Raw genomic sequence first — 25,969 nt, forward strand, 5'->3', positions numbered from 1 at the left:
TGGAATGTACAAGTGGATCGTATTTAGGAGCTGGGGATGTAGCTCATTAGTAAAGTGCTTATTTCTAAGATCTTGGATTTAATCCCTGATACTCTTCTCTCTTCCCCTCCAGAGTAGTTATATGTCTATATATGTGTGTGGCAATTTGCCCGTCATGGTTTTCCTGATAGTGTTATATCATCATCAGGGTTTTGAGATCTCTGTAAACTGCCTTCTGTTAGACGCAAGTAAAACTGAGAAACCGAAAAGATTTCTCTTGGATTTCCCCAAACGAATCTGACACCAGGCACCTACTCCACTCAGTCATCTTCTTGGGTTCCTAGACATGCCTCCAGTCAGGTTAACAGTTGGCAAACATGATAAAATGCATTGCCTGACATGTTGGGCGACAACACTCTTACTATGGTAAGAAACCAGTGCTGCTTTATTGCCCCCAAGTCTCAAAAGGAATACAGTAGAAGGTTATTCTCCTAAATGAACCTTTGCATGAACCTTTGCATGAAATTGAGGCCCGTCTTTAGGACTTCTTTGCTGCATAAAAAGTATTTGAATTGGGGCCAGAGTGACAGTGCAGTAGGTAGGACACTTTCCCTATATGCAGCTGACCCAGATGTCTTCTCTGGCACTACATATGGTGCCCCAGGCACCTCCTGGAGTGATCTCTGAGTGCAGGAGTAAGCTTTCAGGAATACCAGGTGTGGCCCAAAATCCACTCCCCTGAAAATATTTTAAAACTGAATTCACTTTTTCTTCCTTGACTTGATTTTTTTCCCCCCAGTGCATATATACATTACTGTATAGTTGGCTTTAACTTAAATTCCTAAATAAAGTTGCTTTGAGTTGGGGCTGGAGCAATAGCACAGCGGGTAGGGCGTTTGCCTTGCACGCAGCCAACCCAGGTTCGATTCCCAGCATCCCATATGGTCCCCTGAGCACCGCCAGGAGTAATTCCTGAGTGAAAGCCAGGAGTAACTCCTGTGCATCGCCGGGTGTGACCCAAAAAGCAAAAAAGAAAAAAGTTGGTTTGAGTTGTTCCATGTTATAGTTTAAAATAGTTGTGAAGAGGGAAATAATACTTTAAAAAAAATTTTGGAATAATTATTTTGAGAGGTGCTAACTATATCTCCCAGAGTTGAAGATGAGAGTACATTACTAGACCCAGATTGATGTGTCCTTTCAAAATCATGCAGATTCCTACAGCCTGTTCATAAGATTGACATGACCCTGACTGATCTTCTTGGGGAGCTGCAGAGGGACCCGTGGCCTGTAACGCAGGGAAAGAGGCCTTTGCGATCCACTGGTGTTGCTTTGTCCATTGCTGTTGGCTTATTGGAGGTAACTCAGAATTTACTGGAACCTTTCACATGACGAAGCTTGCTCTCAGTAGTTTGTTTGGCTTTGTTTGGAGCTCAGTCATGACCTATGTTAGCTATGTTTATGTCTCAGAAAGTGCTTCTGTCTTTCTCTCCACATTTAGGAGCTTCTCAGTGTTTTGAAAATACCAGCAGTTTAAATGAGAAGCTGAAAGCCATTAGGGCCACAGAAGTGCTCATAGTAGAGAAACGAAAGTATGGGCTGGAGAGATAGTACAGCAGCGGATAGGGCACTTGCCTTGCACATAGCTAACCTGGATTTGATCCCTGGCACTGCCAGGAGTCATCCCTGTATGCAGAGCCAGAAGTCATTCCTGAGCACTGCTGGGTGTGGTGCCAAAAAAAAATAGTAACCACCCAGTTAAAGGAGTAAAATTGTTTGAGGGTCCAGAGGGATAGTACACTGGGTAAAGCGTTGTACCTTGTATGCTGCAAACCTGGGTTCAGCCCTTGGCCACATGTGGTCCCCTGTGTCTTGCCAGGAGTGATCCCAGAGAAGTAAGCTCAGAGCGTAGAGTGAGTCCTGCATACTGTCGAGTGTGACCCCAAATCCAAAACCAAACAAAAGTATACAAAACATTTAGGCTTGGAAAATTGCTCTGTATATCGTCATCTACATTGTTCTGTGGTACTGTGAGGATTCAGAACAGCTGAAGAGAACTTAGGTTTGGTGTACTTCTTTAGAGAAGTACACCCCTTTTCTTGGGGGTGGGGTGGGGGTGGCTTTTAAAGCATGGACTTTACTGTTTTAGGGCACTTTTCCAAATACTGGAGCCAGGATCATGCTGTTCACTGGGGGTCCTCCCACCCAAGGACCTGGCATGGTGGTTGGAGATGAATTAAAGGTTCCTATTCGTTCCTGGCATGATATTGAGAAAGACAATGCACGCTTCATGAAAAAGGCAACCAAGGTAGGTGCTGCTCACTTCACACACTGGTGGTGTGGTAATTCCTGGTGGGGTCTAGGGTAGTGTGAAGTTGCAGCTCTTTTACCAAGACCAGACTTTGTGGCCTGCGGCTTCGCTTGCAGATACTGACTTCTGCTAACTTACTACTTCACCCTGATGCCCTCATCAGAAGAGGTGGCCAAAAATTTTCAAGGTGTTTTAAGATGAAAAATGACAATTTTATTTGGATGCTTTAAAAGAAACAATCTCCCAAGCCTTTGTTGTCTTTAAACAAAGTTTTTTTTTTCTTCTGCTTTTTTTTTTTTCTGGAGAAGCCTGTGTTTTCTCTTAAACATATGTGTTCTCTCCCACTCTTACCACCCACATCTCTCTAAAGTCCTTTAAAGCTATTTTGCTTCACAGAAATAATTAAAGGAAACGATCTCTTGTGTTCCTAGATTTGATTATATCACTTAGGCATAGTAAGGCATACCAGAAAATAATGTTACTGTGTCATAAAGATAGTTTTCCTCTCTTCACAGCACTATGAGATGCTGGCTAATCGAACTGCTACCAATGGGCACTGCATTGATATTTATGCTTGCGCTCTTGACCAAACTGGACTTTTGGAGATGAAGTGTTGTACAAATCTGACTGGGTATGTTGCTATTCAGCACCTAAGAAAGTACATGTTTAGTTTAAGTAAGAGAAATGAACTGAGGGATGAAAGCACAGGAATGTACAAAGCCGACCTAAAGAACCTTCCCAGTCGCTGTAGGCTGCAGACTTAGTGCGTGGGCTGGATCCATACCCTCTTGGGAAGGAGCAGTTACTTGCAGATCCCTGGGATGCACTGTGAACAAGTTACAGCAGAGCAGCTTCATTTCTCCCTTTGCATCTCCCAGAGAACCTACTTCCAGAGACCAGGCCGAGAAGTCTCAAGGAGGTGGCCTTCAGTGGAGCCATGTAGGAAGGAATGGGGGGAATCGGGAAGTTCAGTTAGGAGACCCTTGCCAGTGCTCAGCCAGCTTTGGAGGGTGCTTCTCTGGCACCTGCCTTTGAGTCTAAGTCCCCCTGTGCTCAGGTCATAGTGTCCAGCCATGCTTCTCAGTGGGCAGTGCCTGGCCACCACCTCAGGGCCTCTTGGGGGAACTGATAAGAATTGTGTCTCCCCCAGTCCCGCCTCCAACCTCCCAAGTCATACACTCTCTGTGTATGGGCCAGCAGTCAATTTTTCGCCAGTTTCCCAGGGGATTCTGGTATGACCACTGGTAAGTCATGCTGGTCTGAATCATCTGGGGACATTTGAAAAAACAGTTCGGGCTTTAAGTCTTGTCCCCAGAGATTCTGATTTCATCAGCACAGGGTATTGCCTGGACCTCCACATTTTAAAAAATCTCCCAGATGATTTTAATGTGGAGCAGAGTTAAAGAACCATTTGGGAGTACTGAGAGCCACTTAGAGCTCAGAGTGTCTGGGCTTGAAAAGCATGAGCCCTGCTGGAGAGCAGGCCAGACATGCAGCATGTTGGTCCTGCACACTACAGCAGCATTCCCAAAGTGATGGGACTGTCACCTTGGGATACGGGACAATCGAGGTGGAAGTATCCTTGAGTGCAATTGCACATTTTATTTGCTGAAGAAAGTGTCTTTTCTGTTGGGTTTTGGGCCATACCTGCTTGTGTTCAGGCTGACTCTTTTCTCAGGGTCACTCTTGGTTGGGGAACCATATGCAGTCCCTGAGCAAGTACCTCAAGCTGCTATAATCTCTCTGGCTTAGAAAATAGATTTATTCCCTGCACCCGCCCCCCACCGCCTCTTCCTCCCTCCCCCCACCCCACAGGACCACTGAGTAATTTTTAATTTTTTTTCCTGAAAAGAAGCTGGTAGGCCAAGTAAATCAGGGAACTGCTGCCCTCTAGCGACTGAACCAACAAGCATTTGAATTGTATCCCAGATAATCTTAATGCACAGAACAGTTGGGTTCCTGCGGGGTGGGGGTGGGGGTTGGGTTACACACACTGGTACTCTAGGGCTTCTCCCAGCTCTGTGCTTTGGGGTTGCTACCAGTCATCCTGGGGATTTTGAGAGCGTGCTGTCAGCCCCTGGAGTTGCCCCTCAGCTCCTGCGCAGTGCAGTTTAAAGAGCACTGCTGAATAAGGGTGTGTTCTGCTCGTACGTGAGACTATGGTGCTTCTGCTGATTGTATTCAGGAGAACGTAGAAGGTAGAAGATAGAGACTTAGTCACCTGAAGCTGTCCTAGAGGACAGAAGAAATTTTGTCACGTGATGGAGTCCCAAATGACAACTGATAGTGTTTTGTCATTGAGCAACCGTGTGGCAACATGGAACTCCCCGCTCTGTCCATTCTCCCCACCTCCCGCCACCCCACCCTATGTCTTCTCTCAGTTCTTGCCTTGGAGCTTAAAAGTGTTAGGTGTGGGACTGGAGTGATGGCTCAGTGGTATGACACTGCCCTGCACACAACTGACCTGGCTTTTTGATCCCCAGCTTCGCCTATGGGTCCTGGAGCTCCACCCAGAGTGATACCTGACAGTGCAGAACCAGGAAGAAATCCTGAGCTTCACTAGATATTCCCCCAAAACTCCAACAACAAAAAGTTCGAGGTTGTTTGTGACTTTCCTTTAGTTTTTATACCAGTGTTGTGTGTATCTGGAAAGAGGCCATCACTTAGATCAGATTCTTTTAAATCTCATTTGAAAAAATTGTTGTGTTTGGCCACACCTGGCAAGGGTTTTCTCCTGGCTCTGCACTCAGGGATTATTCCTAGTGGTGCTCAGAGACCATATGTGGTACCAGGATCCAACCCAGGTTGTTTGGCCACGTGCAAGACTAATGCCTTTGGAATGCTGTTGTACTATTGCTCTGGCTCTAAAACACGTTTTAAAATATTTTGTCTCCCACCCCTTTCCTCTTTTTTCTTTTTTTTTGTTTTTAAAGTTGTTCACAATAATTTATTACATTCAATATTCTAATATCAATCCCAACACCATTACACCATCCTATCACCATTATTTTGAAATTTCTCACCACTACCCAAACCTGCCTCCAAAGCACATACGGAATGTTATTTTTTATTGCTTGTTATGAGTACACCGCTAAAAATGATCCAAAAAAGTTTCCTTAGAGGAAAGTGTGTGAAGAGTGTTATATCTCACCCTGGAGCCATTAAGCTCTTGTATAAGATACTACTAACATGTTATAGATTGCCCCTTGTGTACTTATGAACATATATATATTTTTTTCTCAATCAAAATAGGTTACTTTCTACATTATACCCAGTTAAATGTGATATGCTACTCTTGATACGTCAGTGATGTAGAGTATGAGATGTCATCTCTGGAATTCTAAATTTTTAAATCAGACGATACAGCTAGAGTTAAAATTTTTAACTGAATGGTAACTTTGGGGTGTAGAGGCATCTCTGCAGCATGTTGCTCTCTTTCTCTTCCGTGACTTGTTTATGTGTCTCTGGATCATGGCTGATAATGAGCTTATATGGCCCCAGAGGCAGTTTGTGAGTGTGACTGCCAGGCTCTAGGAAGCACAGGGAGATGGGGGTAGGTCGCCCATTCCCGACTCCATGAGAACCTGGAGATTTTGGTCACAAAACGCACATGACTGAGTTTTTTAGCAGATTCATTCTTGTGGATGAGGCTTTTCCCGAGCCTGTGGAGATCAGCCATGAATATGGCTGCATTTTGGTTCTGCAAGTTTTCTGCTGCCGGGTTTCTCGTGGGGCAGGCAGAGGGACTCACCCACTGCCCCTGCTCTGGGTCGCCCCAGATGTTCTTCCCTTTTTTTTGTGGGGGTTAATGCTATTGTAGTGACCTGGGGTTGCACACAGGCCTGACACCAGTGCTTTCCAAATTGTGCATTAGATTTTGGTGCCTACAGTCGGCCATGATGCTCACTGAAGTTTGCATTCATCTGGTCGTGTTTTCCCCCTCTCCCCCACCCCCCATGTGCTTTCGTCAGGGTACACACATGTGTTTGCCAGAGGTTGTAGTTCTTGGCTGTAGTTCATCCACCTTTTTCTATTCTTTTTCCTTTCCTTTTCTTTTGGACTATATCCAGTGGTACCAGAGCAGCCATATGCAGTGATAGGCTTGAACCTGGGGCTCCTGCATGCAAAGCATGTATTCTAGCCCTTTAAGCGTTTCCCCCAGTTCCTGCACATCATTTTAGTCGTGGAACTCATTGGAGGTCATGCTACTTTTTTGATGGAATTTCTATACCTGGTTGCAGTGTGTCTAGAAATTCTTGTGGGACCTGGATCACAGGCAGCAGAACTCCTAAACTGAAACAGCTGAACTGCCAGGATCATATTTGTCATATGTGGGATACCAGGATTTTTAATCTGGAACCATATGTTTTCAGGGCAGGTGCTTTAAGCCCTTGAGTTTGGGCACTCACTCTCTGGGCACTCACATCAGTGAGGATGATTGACTCTTAAAAGGCTCTGTTCCGTGGTAATAGGAGTCGTTCTCAGTGAAGATTACAGTCTTGGTTTCTGTAGAAAATTATAGCCTGAAAGGTATAAACCTGAAGATTATAGTCTGGCTGCATGCCAATGGGAAAGGGGTGTGTAGAAGAAGGGAAGCAGTAAGAGTGAGTGGTGAGAGTCACTGAAAACTTCCAGTGGAGAAAATTCTGCAGAAAATCACATTCAACATGAATGAAGTGTGAAAACTGTATTCTGCAACTGAAGGGCTGTTCTAAGGGGAAGACATCATATTTGTTCCTTATGGAACGAAAGGGTAGAGCTTGAATCAGTGGTTCAAGTTGCTGGAAACAGAATTTCACGTATTGCAAAGGAAGACGCCTAAGACGAGCATATGAACGAGACAGTGCCTGCGCTGGAGGAGTTCACAAGTGATTCCTCCCCGTAACTGACTCAGCAGTTAGACCTGAGAGCTGGTGTAAGTGTATCAGGGGACCCCAAACCATCTCTTCCCTGGAGGCCATCATTGGTTTTCATCATCTCAAGGTCAGCGGCTCCTGTGCATCTCCACTACCATTCTGTGTCAGTTCTGGGCTCTAGCCATGTTTCTGCAGGAAGGAGGAAGGGTTCCCTTCCCTCACATCACAGAGGCCACTGCCAGAGTCAGAAGCCATATGCAGGAGGGGCTGGGATAGCTCTTTCTTCCAGCAAGCCCTGCGTCCTGTGACTAACGAAGAGAGGGACTGGGTGAATATTTGGGATCAAGTCGTCTCTGTCACTGGAAGTCAGATACAAGAGATAGTTGGGCCAGATACTCTTATCAGTTCTGAGAATCCTGTGTTATAAATGGTAATTGGAACCACACATTACATCAAAGCTGGATTTATCTGTCCCGATGCATAAAATGCTGAATCTGTGAACAGTATAGTCCTCTGACCTTAGAAAGGGGGTGAAGAGGGCCAGGAGATAGCATGAAGGGCAGGAGTACATGCAAGGCTCTAAGGACCATAGGGCGTGACTCCTGTGCTCTCCATGTTGCTGGGTCCAAGTGTTGAATCATCTGGCCCAGGTGGTCTATCATCACTAGCGTGGCCCAAGGATCCCCAGGCATTGTTTGGGAGGACCCCGAAATCAAATCAAAATTAATAAAAGAAAAAGGGATGAGTGTTCATAAACTGGAAAAAATAATTCACTCAAAGCCAAGGATTTAATGTTTTGAAGAAGTGAATTAGCTTGAAAGGATGTCCTAGTGCGCTGGATATTTTCCCATGCCAAAGAATTGTGAGGGCATTGAGATATTTTCTCACTAGTTAACCCATTTATCTGTGGCTTCGTGATGGAAGGACTCTTTTTTTTTTTTAACTGAAATAATTTGATCTATAAGAAATTGAAGTCATGGAATTTGCTTATAAATAGATGAACATGGAGAGTGTCAGTTCTGAGTGAAATGAGTCAGAGGGGGAGGGACAGACAGAAATGATTGCACTCATTTGTGGGATGTAAAAAACATACAGAGACTAATACCCAAAGACAGTAAAAACAAGGGCCAGGAGGATTGGAAACCTGCTTTTTAAGTCCTTGTAGAAAAGGCAGTTGGGATAGAGAAGGGACCACTGTGACAAAGATAGTTGGAAATGATCACTCCGGATAAGAACTGTGTGCTGAAAGTAGGTAAAGGAACAAACATGATAACCTCTCAATATCTGTATTGCAAACCATAATGCCCAAAAGGGGGTTGGGGAGAGGAAGGGAGGATGAGGGGAAAGAGAGAGAGATAGAGAAAGAAAAAGAGAAAGTCCCTGCTGTAGAAACAGACTGTGGGGAGAGGGGTTGCAGGAGAGAAAAGTGGGGGATTGGTGGTGGGAAATATACACTGGTAGAGAAATGGGTGTTGGAACATTGTAGGACTGAAACCTGATCAGGCACAGCCTTATAACTGTGTGTCTCGAGGTGATTCACTTAAAAAAAAAATTTAAAGAAATTGCAGGGGCTAGAAAGAGAGTACAGGACTTATGGTGCTTGCATTGCATGTGATTGACCTGCATTTGATCCCCAGCACTGCATAAGGTACCCTGAGCACCATGATCAAAAACCAAAAAACAATGCATTGCAAAAGTACACTTCATCAAGAAATCGCATTGACATTATATCACCTAAGTACAGCACAATATCAAAACTAGGAAATGACATTGACACAATGCAGTTTTTGTTTTTGGGCCACACAGTTTGTTTGATTTCGTGTTCAGGCCTTACTCCTGGCTCTGTGCTCGGGGGTCACTCCTGGCAAGGCTTAGGGAACTATATGTGGTGTCAGAGGTCGAATCCTAGTTGGCTGCATGCCAGGCAAGTGCCTACCCACTGTGGATTTGGTCCATCTGGACACAATGCAATTTATATTACACATCCGCTTTGATTTCACCAGGTTTTACACACTTATTGTTTTGGTGTTGTGTGTGTATATTTTTAAGAGAGATTTTATCGTCTTTATAATTTGTGCAATAACCACAGTGATTAAGATAATATAGAGTTGTTTGAAATATTTTAAGCATATTTTCTCAATACAAATTTAATTTCCTACTTTCCATTTAAATTCATAGGCAGCACCTTTGTAGACACGGATCTTCCTGAGGGAGCATATAGTGTCAAAGTTTGGATATTGGTTCTATTGGTGCTCCTATATGCAAAACATGCCGTCCAGTCTCTGAGCTCTGTCCCCAACCTTTATGGTTTTTATTTTTTTTTTAATTTTTATTCAAGTAGAACCATATCCTTATATAGGTTTCAAGTGTGCATTGTTGAAAATCATGTTTATGTATTGTCCCCTTTATTTGTCTTGATTTAATCACCCCCATTTGCCCTGGAGATATTTTCTTTCTTTTTAGAATTGTTATTCATAAATATGGAGGGGATGTTTGAATGGCTTTAGTAATCCTAAACATTTGCTCACTTTTCTTTTCTTTTTTTTTTTTTCTTCTTTAGGGGCCACATGGTGATGGGAGATTCTTTCAATACTTCTCTCTTCAAACAGACATTTCAGAGGATTTTTAGTAAAGATTTTAATGGAGATTTCCGAATGGCATTTGGGGCTACTTTGGATGTAAAGGTACTAGAGATTTCTAAATTTTCAGTAGAAGAATAGGATTCTTATTTAATTGTTGACTTGGGGAATCCTCAACTTAGCAGCACAGGCTTATACAGGTGGATTTGAAAGTTTACAAAAGGCAGCCCTCGAGGCATATTCTTCTCCAGGGATTCTTTCTATCTGCTGACAAGCATATTTAATGGGTATTGTAAACAGAGTAGTCTGCTTCTCTGCAGGCTCTTCTCTGCTCTACTTCAGACAGTAGGAAGTAGAAGTGGTAGAGGACTGAGCAGAAGCAGTCACACTGGGTGTCAGATGCTCATCTACCCATTGGTATGGGATACTGCATGCACAGATCTGTAGTCTGTGCGCTGCAGACTCGCCAGAGCACTCCAGGGCTGTGGCATTGTGAATGGGGTTTATGTTTTTCCATTAGGAACTGGTAGCCTGTACTCTTAATTTTGAGTAATTTAGTAAAAAAGCGAGGGGAGGAACAGTACTGGACCAAATGATTAGAATTGCTCATTTGAGAATTGAATGTAATCATTAAGTTAAACTTTAAATAAAGTTTTTACGTGTTTATCATTTAAGATGCAGAGTGATGGGCTTTTGATGAACTCTGATTTTAAAATCTTAGCCTTGTCACTATGCTAGAATTTTTGAATTGTTTCTAAAGCGACACAAAAACATTATGTTCCACAGAGGTAAGAGGGGTATGGGGGGGAGAGATACTGGGATCATTGGTGGTGGAGAATGCACTGGTGGAGGGATGGGTACTCGATCATTGTATGACTGAAACATAAGCACAAACGTTTGTAAGTCTGTAACTGTACCCAATGGTGATTCATTAAAAAAAAACCTTAAAAATAATAAATTTTAAAAAGTATTATGGTGATAGATAAGAAATTGTAAGTCATGATGACTATTTATAAGGGATAGGAAAAGAATCTATTGTTGGTAGAATTGTTAATCTTGTAAATGTAGCTCAGTGGAGCAGGGCGGTTGTATCTATTTATTTTGACACTCTTATGTAATTCTTTTCTAGACCTCTAGGGAACTGAAGATTTCAGGAGCCATTGGACCTTGTATATCTCTGAATGTGAAAGGACCTTGTGTGTCAGAAAATGTAAGGAAACTCCTTCACCCTTACCTCCTGTGTGCTGGGGTTGAGCCCATTAGCAGTGTCAGAGATCATTATTTCACTTTTTGAGAAATGTCTGTGGAGGGACTTGCTCATTCTCACTGATGACCAGAACAAATCTTTTTTTGTTCATTTTGTTTTGTTTTGGGGCCACACCTGGTGGTGCCCAGGGATTACTCCTGGCTCTGCACTCAAGGTTCACCCCTGACAGATTCAGGGGACCATGTGGCATGAAACCTGGTCTGGCGATGGCAGAGCAAGCACCCAACCTGCTGTACTATCACTCCAGCCCGGTCACAACAACTCTTACAGGAAACTGAGGCTCAGAGATACGTGGTGCCTGTTCAGCACATTCCACAGAATCTGGAATAAATCTCTGTGCTTGTTGCCATTCAGAATGTCACCCTGTCTCACTTCAGCAAGACAGTTGAGTTGCTTGGCCAGTGGTTGACACATATGTAGACATCTTTGTTCTTCCAGTAACAAATTTTGTGTATCTATGAAGTTTAGTTGGTACTAGAGGAGCGGTAGCTTTGTTGATGGTTTTCCTTTTCCAGTTGTACCTTTTCCAATTGTACCTTAGCTGCCAAGAGGCAACCTATTTGGTCCAGTGAGGTCATTCCTTGTGGTTCTGGGCAGAAACAATCACAATCATGTTCTGTCTATCCTGTCACTGATGATGAGTGAGAGGAAGGACTGCAAGAGAGCATGACATGGACTCAGTGTATGAGTCTGTACTGCTTGGGGGTGACCTAGGCATGGTACTTAATCATACTGAGATTTGACCCCCCCTTGATTCCCATAGTTGATACCTGAACTTGTTGTGTACCTTGAATCAGTAAGCATAGAGATTTAGGAGAAAGTTCACCAAGTCAACCAGGGAGGCTTGCAAAGCTTCTCTTATTGCCTGCATGTCACCCTTCACCTTTCAGGGGATATTCCAGGAGTGACCTCACAGCCTTACTCACACAAGCAAGGTAGGGGCTGCATTAAAAAGATGGAGAACAGAGAAGTTGAACACCCACAGATATCATGATCCTGCGTAGGAAATGTTTGCAATACGGCATGTCTTACGCTCTATCTTAGAGCTGTGTTGAGATTTCATTCAAGTCTTCACTGAGGCAAGAGTGGTAGTACAGTGGGTAAGATACTTGAATTTGATCTGTGGCACTCCATATAGGCCCCCAACCCCCACCAGAAGTGATCCCTGAGCACCGAACCAGGTGTTAGCCCTAAGTACTGGCAGGTGTCACCCAGAAGCCACAAGCCTCCTTCAGACCCCTGGATCTCAGGCCAGGTGATCCTGGCGTGGCTCTGTAGAAGCTGCAGACTGTCATACAGTTTGTCTTATTTATTCCATAAGCACATTACTTTCTGCATATGATGTTCGTGTTTTTGATGAGGTATGTTGGATTTTGTAGCACTTGCTCTCTATATTCACAGAAGGTGTGTTTCAGTGTCTGGTCATATTCTTCTGTTGATAATTCTAGGAACCCTCTTTTTTTCTTTTTTTTGCTTTCCATTCCCTTTTCCTTTTTTTTTTTTTTTTGTTTTTTTGTTTTTTTGTTTTTTTGTTTTGCTTTTTGGGTCACATCCAGTGTTGCACAGGGATATTCCTGGCTCTGCACTCAGGAATAATTACTCCTGGCAGTGCTCAGGGGACCATATTGGATGCTGGGAATCGAACCCAGCTTGACCGCATGCAAGGCAAATGCCCTACCCGCTATGCTATCGCTCCAGCCCCTTCCTTTGTTGTTGCTGTAATACCTGGGAGCCATCGTCTTTGGTTGGAATGTATAAGCTGGTGGTCACACGTGGAGTGCCAGGGATGATCACAGTGTCAGTGCTGGTGACAGTGCAGAGCAGTACTGAAGAGTGAACTCACATCCTCACTCACATGGGCAAGGTAGGGGCTCTGCTGCCAGACCACATCTCTGGACTCTGAGATATCATTCTTCCAGACACTGATCCTAGGCCCAGGGCAAAGTTCAGTGCCTTGCAAATGCGTAGCCCCGAGTTCCATCCTGACTGCTACCCACATGTTCCAAGCAAGGTCTTACAGCTCTGCTGTGAGAGCCACACCAGGATGTAATCTGGTGCACAATAGCTAAAGTGGAAGGCACTACATTGAGAATGTGTGTGTGTACTAAAGGTGCATCCAAGGAGAGGGAAGGTGGGGGTGAAAAATTAAAAAGTAGTGACTGTGGGGCTGGAACCATAGTACAGTGGCTGATCTGGATTCATCTGTAGCATTCTATATAGTCGACTAAACCCTCCAGGAGTAACACCTAAGCATTGCTGGGTGTGGTGAGCAACCCCTCTACTCCCTCCAAATAGTGACTGGGCCAGAGAATTAGTAGCAGTAATTATCTGTACAGTAAATACAATAGCCTTGCACGCTGCTGATCTAGGTTCAGTTCCCAGTACTTTGATCCCTTGAGCACTATCTGGAGTGAACCCTGAGCGTAGAGCCAGAAGTAAGCCTTGAGGACTGCCATGTGTGGCTGCACAACAAAACAAACAAAACACAGTAACTTTTAGTAATATTTCATATTTTACTAACTCATATTTACCACTGGAAACAATAATAAGCCTTTATACAACTAACATCTCATCTCTGTACCAAGAATTTCTATGTAGCTTTTGTCTAAAGAAATTCGTTTAAAAATTGACTCTTAAGCTAAGTAGTCAGTTTCTTTTCTGCTATTCACTTCATCCCAACCCTGATTTGATTTCTTTTCCCTTTTTCTTTTTTTGTGTGTGTGTGTTATTATTTTTTGTTAGTGTTGGGGGAGAGTTGGGCACACCTGCTGGAACTCAAATGCCAGTGTTGCTCAGTGACCCATATGTGTTGCCAGAATTCAAACCAGAATTGGTTGCATGCAATACAAGCCCCTTTCCTCCTATACGATCTCTCAGCCCGATTTGATTTTTTTGTTGACTTCAGTGTTTGTATGATATATATGTATATATGTATAGATATAGTTGATGGAAAATAAGAATTCAGTTCCAAGATAAAGAGGTTAATTTTAGTTTAGTTTTGTTTTGTTTTATATATCAAGGATCAAACTAAATGCATATCCTCTTCCACTGTGTCACATCCCTGACCCAAACACATAGTATTTCTTCTTTGTTTTTGGCACACACCTAGTGGTGTGCAGGACTTATTCCTGTCTTTGTGCTTAGGCATCACTCCTGGTGGGGCTCAGGAGATTGCATAGAATGCGGAAGATTGACCCTGCATCAGCCACGTGCAAGGAACCTGCTGTCACTCTGGACCCCAAACACTTTATTTTAAAATACTGTACTTTTTGGTTTGGGGTTACACTCGGCAGTGCTCAGTGCTTACTCCTGGTTCTGTGCTCAATGGTCATTCCTGGCGGTGCTTAGGGGAACATGTGTGGTGCCAGGGTTTGAACCCTGGTCAGCTGCATTCAAGGCAAGCACCCTGCCCACTGTACTAGTTCTCTGGTCCTTTCATTTTATTTGTTTTATTTTGGGCCCACACTCAGTGGTGCTCACAACTGACTCCTGGCTGTGTTCTCGGGAATCATTTTTGTTGGTGCTAGGGGACCATATGCCAGTGATCAAACCTGGGTCAGCCGCACGCAAAGCAAGTGCTCCACCTGCTGTACTCTCTTAAAGTGCTGTTAAGTGTTTAACTTGATTCTGGACTTTATATTATTTTCAGTAGGATTTGAATTTCCGTTTGGAATGAGATATTCTATGTGGCCTACCCTCTCGGTACTTTGCATCAGCACTTAACCACAGGAGTAGCTTTTTGGTTTTTTAATTTTTCTCTTCTATCCTAGGAGCTTGGTATTGGTGGCACAAGTCAGTGGAAAATGTGTGGCTTGGATCCCTCATCTACAATTGGCATTTACTTTGAAGTAGTCAACCAGGTACGTGAATTTGTTTAGGAATATTCGTGTCCCTGTGTTGTATTTTCTGATTCATTATAGACTGGAGGCCACTGTTAGTTCTTTATAACTGATGCTAATTTGGGCCTGTGTGTGGCCTGATACCAGTCTGGCATGGTCTCATTTATTCATTCAAGGGTTGGGGCAGAGCTGGACAACCTGTTGTATGATTATGTTATTGGTAAACTGATAAAATCCTAAGAAGAGTAGTATCTTTATCACCCGTCATGGATGTTGGTCAATATTTTAGTGTCAGTTCTTTTCCCAAAATTTATTAAAAAATTTTCAGACATACAGAAAAACTAAGAGATCACACAGCCATCTACTTACCACTTAGATTATGAAATGACACTTGACTCTTTATTCTGTCACATAAAATAAATCTATCTATCCATCAATCTATCTGATTTTTGGTGCATTTCAAAAGCAAATTCTGGTCATCAGGGTGTTTCATCCCCAAACATTTTGACATATATATTGTTCCTTGAAAAGTTTGAATCTAATTCTCTTTTTCAAAAAACTATTTTTGTGGTAAATATTCTGCATAAAATTACCCAGGTCTTAAGTGTGACACTAAAAACTGCACCACTAACTTTATCATCATGGTTGTCAGTCGTTTTAGAAGGAAATGTAAGCTCTGCTATTGCTCATGTCTGAGTGCTCCTGTAACAGTATCCGGTGTGCCCCTCATCTTGCAGCACAATGCTCCCGTCCCACAAGGAGGCAGAGGCGCCGTCCAGTTTGTCACACAGTACCAGCACTCCAGCACCCAAAGGCGCATCCGCGTGACCACTATTGCCCGCAAGTGAGCAGCGTGTTCCTTTTCTGACTGATGTTTTGGTTTGGTTTGGTGTTTGGGGCCACACCTGATGGTGCTCAAGGCTTAGTCCTAACTCTGTGCTCAGGGATCACTCCTGGTATGACTTAGGGTACCAAGTGTGGTACCAGGGATCGAATCTCAGGTCATCTTACCTGGTGTGCTGTTTCTCTGGTCCCACCGACTGATGTTTTTCTATTTTATTTTTCTTTTATTTATTTCTTTATTGAATCACTGTGAGCTACAGTTACAAAACTTTCATGTTTAAGTTCCAGTCATATAATGATCGAATACCCATCCCTCCACCAATGTACATTTTCTACCACCAATGTCCCGAATAGCCCTCCCCCCCCCCCACTATCCCACCCGCCCTCTGCCTCTATGGCAGACAATTTCCCTCTTACTCTTCCTCTACTTATGGGTATTATGGTTTGCAATACAGATAATGAGAGGCCATCTTGCTTTTCTTCTTTCTTTCCTTCCTTCTTCCCTTCTCCCCTCCCTTCCTCCTTCCCTGCCTTTCTCTCATTCCTCAGCCCTTACACTTGCAAGTGCTCTGCTGCTGAGCCACACCCCCACCATGCCTGATGTTTTTCTGTGAAGATGTAACTTAACATCTATTAGTTTATCTTTGAAACTCCATGAAAATGGTTTTCACCAATTCTCATGATTCATTTTATCAGATGAGGAGGAGCAAGAACGGGAACCAGCATTGTCTGTTAATCCAGCTAGGCCACAGAAAAATCTTTGAGTAGGAATAAGTTCTTTCAGTTTTCAGGACCAGAAATGTAGCTTAAAGCCTTGGATTCAATCCCTGGCCCTCCATGGTGCCCGGAGCCCTGCTGAGATTCAGTTGCCCTCTGCTCCTCCAACACTGTGCCAGGAGTGGCCTGCACGTCACTGGTTGTGATCTGAAAAAGAAACACCTTAAATATTTGATTTATCAAGTAAATAAGTCATAAATCATCCTCTTTGTAAAAAATTCATATTGCATTACAATATATAAAGAATGGGTCTCTGACAGGGGAAACAGCTCGGGCTGGAGCACATACTTTGCGTCTGGAAGCCCTGGGCTAATATCTGGCATCACACTGTGCCCTGAGCACTGAGTCAGATGAAGCCCAAAACAAATAGCAGAGGGAATGGATCTCTGACCCAGGAGGTAGCTCATAGAGCAGCACATGTAGTTGCATATTTCATCTCCAGCCGCACCTGTCTCCTGCGCACTATTGATAGAGGTGCCTTTTCAAATAAAAGGGTTTCCTCATCCACTCTCCTCAGAAATTAAATTTCATTCCCATTTGGCACTTAACAATCCCTTCTGTGTAATTGACATATAATGTGAATTACATAAATATATGGCTTCTTACATTGATATATTCATGAGCTTTCCTTCATGTGTCAAGGACATCTGTGTCAATACAACAAGCCTCGTATCTCTTTCTCCCCCTCCCCCCCTCCCGCCCATATAATCCAGAATGATTGGTCCCAGACCCCATGCATGTCAGGCATGCACTTTGCCACTGCGTCATAGACCTGGTACCATAGCTTTCATTTTTAAGGTGTGTATAGTATTGTATAGTTTATATGGGATGTATCCATCTTGCTAAAGGATGTTTGGGGTTCTACCTTCCTTCTAACTGCAGCTGTATTCTGTACTTTTAGGTCCTTGTGTATTTCTTTTCTTTAGTTTCTTCATTTTGGATTTGGTTCATTTTGTCTAGGCCAAGTGTGGCAGTGCTTGGGGCCTACTGCAGGCTCCTTGCTTAGGGGTCGCTCTTGGTAGTGTGGGGACCTCTGCAGCACGCCCACGTGTGAAGCTGATGCTCCTGCCTGTGGAACCATCCCCTGGCTCCAGGCTCTTTAATTTTTCTCTTGCACTGAGAGCCTTCAGAGTGCTATGAAGGTTACTGGATATGTGTGATTCCTAATGGTTTGATTCCTAGCTGCGCTCTCTAGGAGATCACGTTCCATTCTCTTAACGGAGAGTTGGCTTTAACCTTTGGCTGTGAGTGTGGTTCTAACTCTGGTGTTGTCAGTTGGGCAGATGCGCAGAGTCAGATCAGACACATAGAAGCGGCATTTGACCAGGAGGCCGCTGCAGTCCTGATGGCGCGGCTGGGAGTGTTCCGAGCTGAGTCAGAGGAAGGGCCCGACGTGCTCCGGTGGCTGGACCGACAACTCATTCGATTGGTAAGTCAGGGATTGTGGTAGTAGGCTTGGTCTTGCGTTTGCTCTATTTTTGAGAGGGGGAACATTATCATTTAAACCTATCATTTATGAGGTCACTCAGTAAGTATGTGGCATTTAGTGTCTTGTATACCAAACACTGGAAATTCTGGGATGAAAGGAGTGTTAAGTAGGTGTTTTCCTCTCCAGGAATTATTTGGGGCTGGGAAGAAAGTGCATGCATGGGACATGCAGACAATGGTGTATAGCCCGCGTGTGTCAAGAATTGAATTAGAGGGGCTGGAGCAATAGCACAGCGGGTAAGGCGTTTGCCTTGCATGTGGCCAGCTTGGGTTCAATTCACAGCATCCATATGATTCTTTGAGCACCGCCAGGAGTAACTCTTGAGAGCAGAGCCAGGAGTAACCCCTGTGCCTTGCCGGGTGTGACCCAAAAAGTCAAAAAAAGGGGGGAATACAATTGAATTAGATCAGGGCCTGGAGCAAAAGTACAGCAGTTAGGGTGTTTGCCTTGCATGTGGCCAGTGCAAGTTGGATCCCTGGCATCTCAGATGGTCACTTGAGCACCGCCAGGAGTGATCCCGGAGTGCAGAGTCAGGAGTAAGCCCTGAGCACTGCTGAGTGTAACCCAAAAGCAGAAAAACAATCACCAAGAGTTGAATTGGATGAGTCACTGAATGCAGTGGCCAGTTCTCCCTCCAGATCTCAGGTGTTTCTGGAAATAGAGGGGTGCATGTGTCAGCAGATGTAGGGAATGGCCTCAGGTTCCATTTGGGCTCTGATCAGGAGGATCAGATGAAATGTAGATTTCTTATAAATTTTGTGAAAATCAGGATCATCAGGGATTTGCTACTAAGAAGTAATGCACGGAATATAGGAGTAGCAGATTAAAGGGGGAACCTCTAATTCTAGGCTGAAATAGAGTAAGTACCCAAGTAAGCGCCCATCTCCCCTGCGCTGGTCTAAATCTAGTTGGGCGAGCAAGGCAGGGAGAGAAGGTGCAGTGATTTTTTTTCCATGAGGAATTCGCTAGACCTGGACAACAACCCACCAGAAAGCAGGTGACAGAACCGTTCCTGGAGCTCAGCTCAGCGAGCCTCAGCCTTTGCAGATGAGCCGGAAGCAAATCTTTGCCTCTGGCACCCTCTGTTGGCAAAGGTTAATCTCATTGCCAATGGACAAGGGAAAATAAAGCACCCGGATCCTCTTGATAACAGGTCAGAAGCGATATTTGGAGCCAGTGGCAATGTGTCAACTTGACATATCTTAACTTCCTGGAAAGTCACAGCACATATTTATCATCACCGCTGCTGAGCGGTCCCTATTTAACTCTCTTTAACTGTACATTTGCCCTTGCTGGCTCAAGGAACCTTTTTTTTTTATTGGAGTGCTGAGATTTCAGTTAGAAATTTGAGAGTTGAAGAAGATGGCAAGGCTTTCTGTGAGGAAAGAGTCTTGAGTCTGGCCTTCAGCTGAATGCCAGGCCAGCACGAGCAAGCGTATGGGAGGTTGCTGCGTATGTGGACTGAGGCTGGCACCGCTGGAGTATGCCTCTGTTGCAAGAATCCAGCTTGGACAGCAGGAATTACTTCATTGAGAAATGCCTTGATTTTAATTATTTATTTATTTGTTTGCTTCAGGAGTAGATAGTGGAGTAATCACAGTTGGCAATGCTCTGGGGCTAAGCCTGGTGTTGTGCTTAGAGGACCCTCCAAGCAGAGCTTGGATTTGGGGGAACCATGTGGTGCTGGGGGTTGAACCCAGTACTCCTACATGCAAAGCGTGTAATCTAGTCTTTTGAGCCATCTCTTGATCTGGGGAGAGGGGAAGAGTTGGGCCATACCCTGGGGTGCTCAGGTGGTACTTGGGGGAAATATATGTGGTGCCAGGGAGGACTAGAACCTGAACCTGAGTCAGCTGCATGCAGGGCAAGTGTCTTCGCCCCTGTGCCATCTCACCAGCCTCTGAAATGTCTGAATTTTTAAGTTGCTACTACCTTAACATCGGAAGGATCGAGAGAGTGATTTGAGCAGAGTTGTGAATCCAGCACAGTGTTTGAGTTACCATTGCCACGTTAAGTATATTGGAGGTCTCAAGGCTTTTTATTAAGGGTGCACCCGGGAGATTATGTAGGCTCCCATTAGCTGACACTGGTGTTGATAGCAGTAGAATTGGAGTAGGAGGCTTGAAATCAGGATGTGTACTGGGAAAGAATTGGTAACATTTGTTCAAACTCTGTGGAATCATTTATTGAAATATCTTGACTCATTTCAAATGTGGGGAACCACAGGAAGACTGTGATATAAAAGTGAGAAGGGAAAGAGATTTTTGGTTGGAGGGAAGTATTTCACTTTTTGTTTTCAAATGTATGTTTGTTTGGTTTGGATTTTGGTTTTTGTGCCACACCTGGCCATGCTCAGGGTTTACTCCTGGCTCTGCACTCAGGAATTATTCCTGGTGGTGCTTGAGGTATTGGGGATCAAACCTAGGTCAGCTGTTTGAAAGGTAAGTATCCCACCCTCTGTACTATTACTCTAGTCCCAAATATAAGTGTTTCTTAACATGAACTTTTAAAAGTAAGTCCAAGGAAAACTAAACCTTGACAGGATCTCAGGTAGTAGGTGAGCACAGGACTTGTGGGTGGATCTGAATAACTTGAATCTAACTCTAGTAGCCAAAGAGGTGAGGATGGGATAGGTTACAATAACTCATCTTGGGCTGGAGAGAGTACAGCCAGTAAGGCACTTACCTTGTACATGGCTGACTAAGGTGTGATCCCCGGTGACTCATATAGCCCCTTGAGTCTTGCCCCTGGAGTTGGAGTCAAGCCTCCTACTCCAATTCTACTGCTAGGAGTGATCCCTGAGCACAGAGCTAGGAGTAAGTTCTGAGCACCTCCAGGTGTGCTCCTCCTCCACCCCCCAAACAGTAAATAAAAACTCACCTTAAAGGAATCTGGAGGAAGAAGGCAGAGAAGGATTTGTCAAAGAGATGACGAGGAATAGAAAAAAGGTATTTCAGCAGCTGAGCAGGAGAATTTCAAGAAAGTGGAAGGGTTAGTTGGTTTATGGTTCTGGGGAGTTCAGGAGAAAGAGGACTGGGAGAGGGAGAGCAGGTTTGGGAGCAGGAAGTAAATTGTGGGGGGCTGAGGATGTAATGCCGAGGTACGAACATTTGCCTTGCATGTGTGAGGTCCTTGTTTCAATCCTCAGGAGCTTAAAGGAAAATAAAAATGTTTTAAAAAACTCTTTAAATGGTAAAAAGTCTGAATCTCTCGTGGCCAGAGGGAATGGGGAAATAAAGGGGAAGTTAAAGGCAGGAAGAGAAAACATTGTTCAGAAATGTCCTTGTGTTTTATTTTATTTCTGTTTTATTTTACATTTGGCAGTGCTCAGGGCTTACTCCTTGTGTTCAGGAGATCATTCCTGGCAGGGCTCAAGTGACTATGGGATACCAGGGGTAAAATCCAGGTCAGCCAGTTGCAAGGCAAGTGCCCTATCTTCTGTCCTTTGCCACTCTGACCTCAGAAATGCCCCTGTAAAAAGAAGAAGAGAATTGAGCTGTAGGGGAATACAGCATTAAGGCTCGCCTGTAACTGCCAATATTTCATGGTCTCAAAAGATTTCCTTTGGGAAGAAGCTCTTGAGACAAACTCCTCTACCGCTCACTGGTCAGAGAGGTCCTTTTGCAGCACTGGCTGGGCACTGGTAGAAACGCCACATCGCCTGCCAATCTCCAGCTCTGCCAAAGCAGCATCCGCCTTTCCATCACACTCCTGCTGTTGCCTGCCGTGCTTGGGGAGCGCAGGTCACAGACTCGGTGCCGCAAGGCTGGCATCAAATGCAGCCCTCTCACCCGAGGGAGCTTTCCAGTGGCACTGATTTCTTTTTCTTCTCTCTGCTTTTTTCTTTTAACAGTGTCAGAAGTTTGGACAGTATAACAAAGACGACCCCACTTCATTTAGGTTATCAGATTCTTTCTCTCTGTATCCTCAGGTAAGAAATACTCTTCTAACATAACCATTGCATATAAATTGTGATCAAACTAATGCTGTCTAGGGGGAGACGAAAGACTATTTTAAGATTCTACACTGTAGATCCTGAAGATAATTCAGTTCAAGATAGATATGCCCTACATCATGCAGGGGAGAGATGCAAATGGAGAGCAAAAAATAAGTGCGTGGACTATGAAAAGACCAAATATATGGTCATCTATAGGAGGCATGCTGGGTCACTGGCCACCTCTACCACAGGCCAAGGAAGTGAAGCACAGTGAGAAAGATTACTTAAACAGGAGACCATAGTTAATATTAGAAACATACAGTGTTAGTGGTTACACCCCCACCAACAGTATATAATGGCCCCTGTTTCTCCATATCCTGTCCATACTTGAACCTTGACTTTTCAATGTTTCCTTTTTGGACTACACCCAACAGGCTTACTCCTGATTACATTCAGGGATCACTCTTGGCTGAGCTCAGAGGAACATAAGTGATGCAGGAACCGGGCCTGGGTTGACCAGATGGAAGTCAAACGCTTTATACCCTGGCCTGTGCCTTGACTTTCAGGTCATAATCCCCTTATGCCTGAGAGATGCTGTCTCTTTGTTTTGCTCTGCATTTTTCCAGTAGAATGTTGAACATCTTGTCATGTGCCTATTGGCCATCTTTATTTAGATCTTTTTTCAATTGCTTTAAATTTTTATAAAGTTGTTTCACAATATTTGATCACGTTTAATGTTCGAACAATCCAACCACCATTATACCTTCCCACTACCATATTTCCATCCCAAACCCCAAACCATGCCCCCAAAGCAGAACCAATTTTTTTTTTTTTGCTTTTTGGGTCACATCTAGCGATGCTCAGGGGTTACTCCTGGCTCTGCACTCAGGAATTACTCCTGGTGGTGCTCGGGGGACCATATGGGATGCTGGAAATCGAACCCGGGTCAGCCGCGTGTACCACTTGTAAGGCAAATGCCCTACCCGCTGTGCTGTTGCTCCAGCCCCGATTTTTTATCGCTTATTATGAATAATCCACTAAAAATGGGACAGAAAAGGTGTCTTAGAGGAAAGTGTGTGAAGATTGTTGTATTTCACCTAGGAGCCATTAAACCCTTCTATAAGATTAGTAACATGTTGTTAAAGGTTGAGCCTTGTGTGCTCAACCTTTAATATAATCTGTATAAATATACTTCCCCCTAAATTTGGTGGCCTTCTGTTATTTATCTATTTGCTGTTTTGGTCACACCTGGTGATGCACAGGGGTTACTCCTGGCTCGTGCACTCAGAAATTAATCCTAGTGGTGCTCAGGGCACCATATGGGATGCTGGGAATTGAATCCAGGTCGACCACGTGCAAGGCAAATGCCCTACCCACTGTGCTATCACTCCAGTCCCAAGGTTGCCTTCGACTTTAAACTCCATCAGATGTGGCGTGCTTCTCTTGGTATATTGGTGGTGTGAAGTATGAGATGTCCAGGAATAGACTTACTTATGGGTGAGGCTCTGCCTGAGCATGCCTGGAGAGTGGCTTTTATATGGCAGTGTTGAGTTCTGGAGGTTTTTGGCTGCTGGGGCTGGGTCTCTTGGGGTGGGGAGGGGCCTCACCTGCCCCCCTCCAGATTGCCCCCAATAAGCAGCCTGGTGTGGCATGGCTATGGCATGGCATCTCCTATCTTTTTTTAAAATTTTTAATCTTTGCAAAAGTAATCTATTTTAATACTCTGTATCGTCACCTTTTTTTTAGTATACGTCTTCGTAGTGTTGAATATAGCCACATACCTATGCAGCAGACATCTAGAACATTTTTCACCTTGCAAAACTGAGCAACTCTCATTTCCCTCTTTCCTGATCCCCTTCTGCCCCATTTTAATTTCTGTGAAGTGAACCCACAGACCTTTGCCCTGATGTTTAGGCTCTCCTTCCTTAGATGCCTTAAAAAAGCAGCTCTTCTCTCTTGATCCATAAGAAGGTTTCAGGTTTATGCATGTCTTTTTTTCCTCTCTTATAAATGTAGTTCATGTTCCATCTTAGAAGATCTCCATTTCTTCAAGTGTTTAACAACAGTCCTGACGAGTCATCGTATTACAGACACCATTTTGCCCGACAGGATCTAACCCAGTCCCTCATCATGATCCAGCCTATTCTCTATTCCTACTCATTCCATGGACCTCCAGAGGTAAGAGTTTTTGTAAATGCTTTTTTTCAGAATTGGAATCACATCTTCTTCCTAGAAAATTTACTTAGTTTAACATTTCTGAGTAATAAAAACATACATAGGCAGTGATTCAGCAAATTAATTTTTAAAAAATAGGGCTGGAGCAATAGCACAGTGGGCAGGGCATTTGCCCTGTGTGAGGCTGACCTGGGTTCGATTCCTCTGCCCCTCTCGGAGAGCCTGGCAAGCTACCAAAAGTATCTCGCCCACATGGCAAAGCCTGGCAAGCTCCTCGTGACGTATTCGATATGCCAAACACAGTAACAACAAGTCTCATGATGGTGACGTTACTGAGCCTGCTTGAGCAAATCAATGAACATCGGGAGGACAGTGACAGTGATAGTGACAGGAAAAGTCTCAAACTATATGAAGCTGTCATCTGTGGAAAACAGGATTATAAAAATCTTTTTCTCTTCCCACAGTGCTATGATGTCCTTTGGCTTTGTTATTTCATGTCTTGTTATCTGAAAGAACAACTTCTCCATATCAGAAAAATTTTGTTCAAAAAAATAATAAAAACAAAAAATAACAGTTTTAATAGAAAATTTGATGGGACAGTGATGGGGGAAGCAGACACTCTGGAGGGTGTGGCAGATTTTATTTATGAGCCCTGACCATTAACAGTGTTGGAAATCACAGTGTCTTAGAAGAAAGTTTTTAAAAGGACAGCAAAATTAAAAAACAACCTAAGTAAGCAATGGTAGGAAAATAAATTAATTATCTCACATTGTTCACAAAATTTATGTAACAAAAAAAAAAATGATAAATTCTTTTTTTTTCTTTTTTTTGCTTTTTTGGTCACACCCAGTGATGCAAAAGGGTTCCTTCTGGTTCTGCACTCAGGAATCACCCCTAGCGGTGCTCAGGGGACCATATGGGACATGGGGAATCGAACCCGGGTTGGCCATGTGCAAAGCAAACACCGTACTCGCTGTGCTATTGCTCCAGCCCCAGTGATAAATGTTTATCATTTATCAAACACTATGTTTAAGTGTTATATGAAAAAAACTCAATAAAATTCTTTCCAACTTTTTTCTTACCTATAGCAGTAGATTTGAGAGAGTGTGTCCAAGATAGATAAAACCTCTTTCTAGGACCAGAGCTATATAATATGGCACTTGCCTTGCATACAGCTGACCTTAAGTCCCTGGCACCACATACTATCCCCTGAGCAGTGCTGGGAGTGATGCCTGAACACCACCAGGTGTCCCTCCCACTGCCCCCTCCAAAAAATAAATAAACAAAACAGACCCAATTTCTTTTTTTTAATGGAATGTTTGATGAATTTGCGAGTCTTCCTTGCACAATGGTTGTGCTAATCTTTTCTGTAACCTCTCTCCCCTCCCCACCAAATTCTCTCTTTCTTATACAAAATAGAGTCATTTTGGTTGTTGGGTATTACCTTGATGGGTAGAACAATGAATTAATCTTCCTTTCCAGTTGACAAGGGATTATTTAGAGCCTGTTTCTTCTGAGACAGCTTTGAGTCAGGGAGTAGAAAGCAGGAATGGGCATGGAGTGGTGGAGAGCCATCATGCCAGGAACCTTTGGAAACACCCTCCGAGCTGTTGTATGTGCTGAGGTGTGGGGTTTGAGTGGTTGCCCCTGGGGAGCAGCAGGGGTGCTGATGCCATCTCTTCTCTCTTCAGCCAGTTCTCTTGGACAGCAGCAGCATCTTAGCTGACAGGATTTTGCTGATGGACACTTTCTTCCAAATTGTCATTTATCTTGGTGAGGTAAGATGGTATTAATTTAAAAAAAATTTTTTTTTTCCCTTTTCTACAGTGCCAGGGATCAAACTTTGAGCCTTGCACTTATAAGGCATGTGCTCTACCCTTGAGATACATCCTTGGCTGCTATTTAAAATAAGAAATTGGG

General features: G+C 43.8%; 1 protein-coding gene across 3 annotated transcripts in view; it reads left to right on the forward strand.

Annotated features, from left to right (window-relative positions):
* Positions 1-25,969, forward strand: part of SEC23B (SEC23 homolog B, COPII coat complex component) — a 46,057-nt gene that overhangs the window by 14,105 nt on the left and 5,983 nt on the right. For all 3 annotated transcript variants that reach the window (XM_056121727.1, XM_056121726.1, XM_056121728.1), the window contains 11 exons: positions 1,191-1,335; positions 2,126-2,284; positions 2,803-2,918; positions 9,704-9,827; positions 10,852-10,932; positions 14,760-14,849; positions 15,566-15,672; positions 17,724-17,877; positions 21,791-21,868; positions 23,891-24,052; positions 25,741-25,827. In XM_056121727.1, coding sequence (XP_055977702.1) covers positions 1,191-1,335; positions 2,126-2,284; positions 2,803-2,918; positions 9,704-9,827; positions 10,852-10,932; positions 14,760-14,849; positions 15,566-15,672; positions 17,724-17,877; positions 21,791-21,868; positions 23,891-24,052; positions 25,741-25,827 — 1,303 coding nt within the window. The remainder of the gene's footprint in view (positions 1-1,190; positions 1,336-2,125; positions 2,285-2,802; positions 2,919-9,703; positions 9,828-10,851; positions 10,933-14,759; positions 14,850-15,565; positions 15,673-17,723; positions 17,878-21,790; positions 21,869-23,890; positions 24,053-25,740; positions 25,828-25,969) is intronic.

Source organism: Sorex fumeus, unplaced genomic scaffold (genome assembly GCF_029834395.1).
Source record: "Sorex fumeus unplaced genomic scaffold, SorFum_2.1 ptg000044l, whole genome shotgun sequence".
NCBI lineage: Eukaryota > Metazoa > Chordata > Mammalia > Eulipotyphla > Soricidae > Sorex > Sorex fumeus.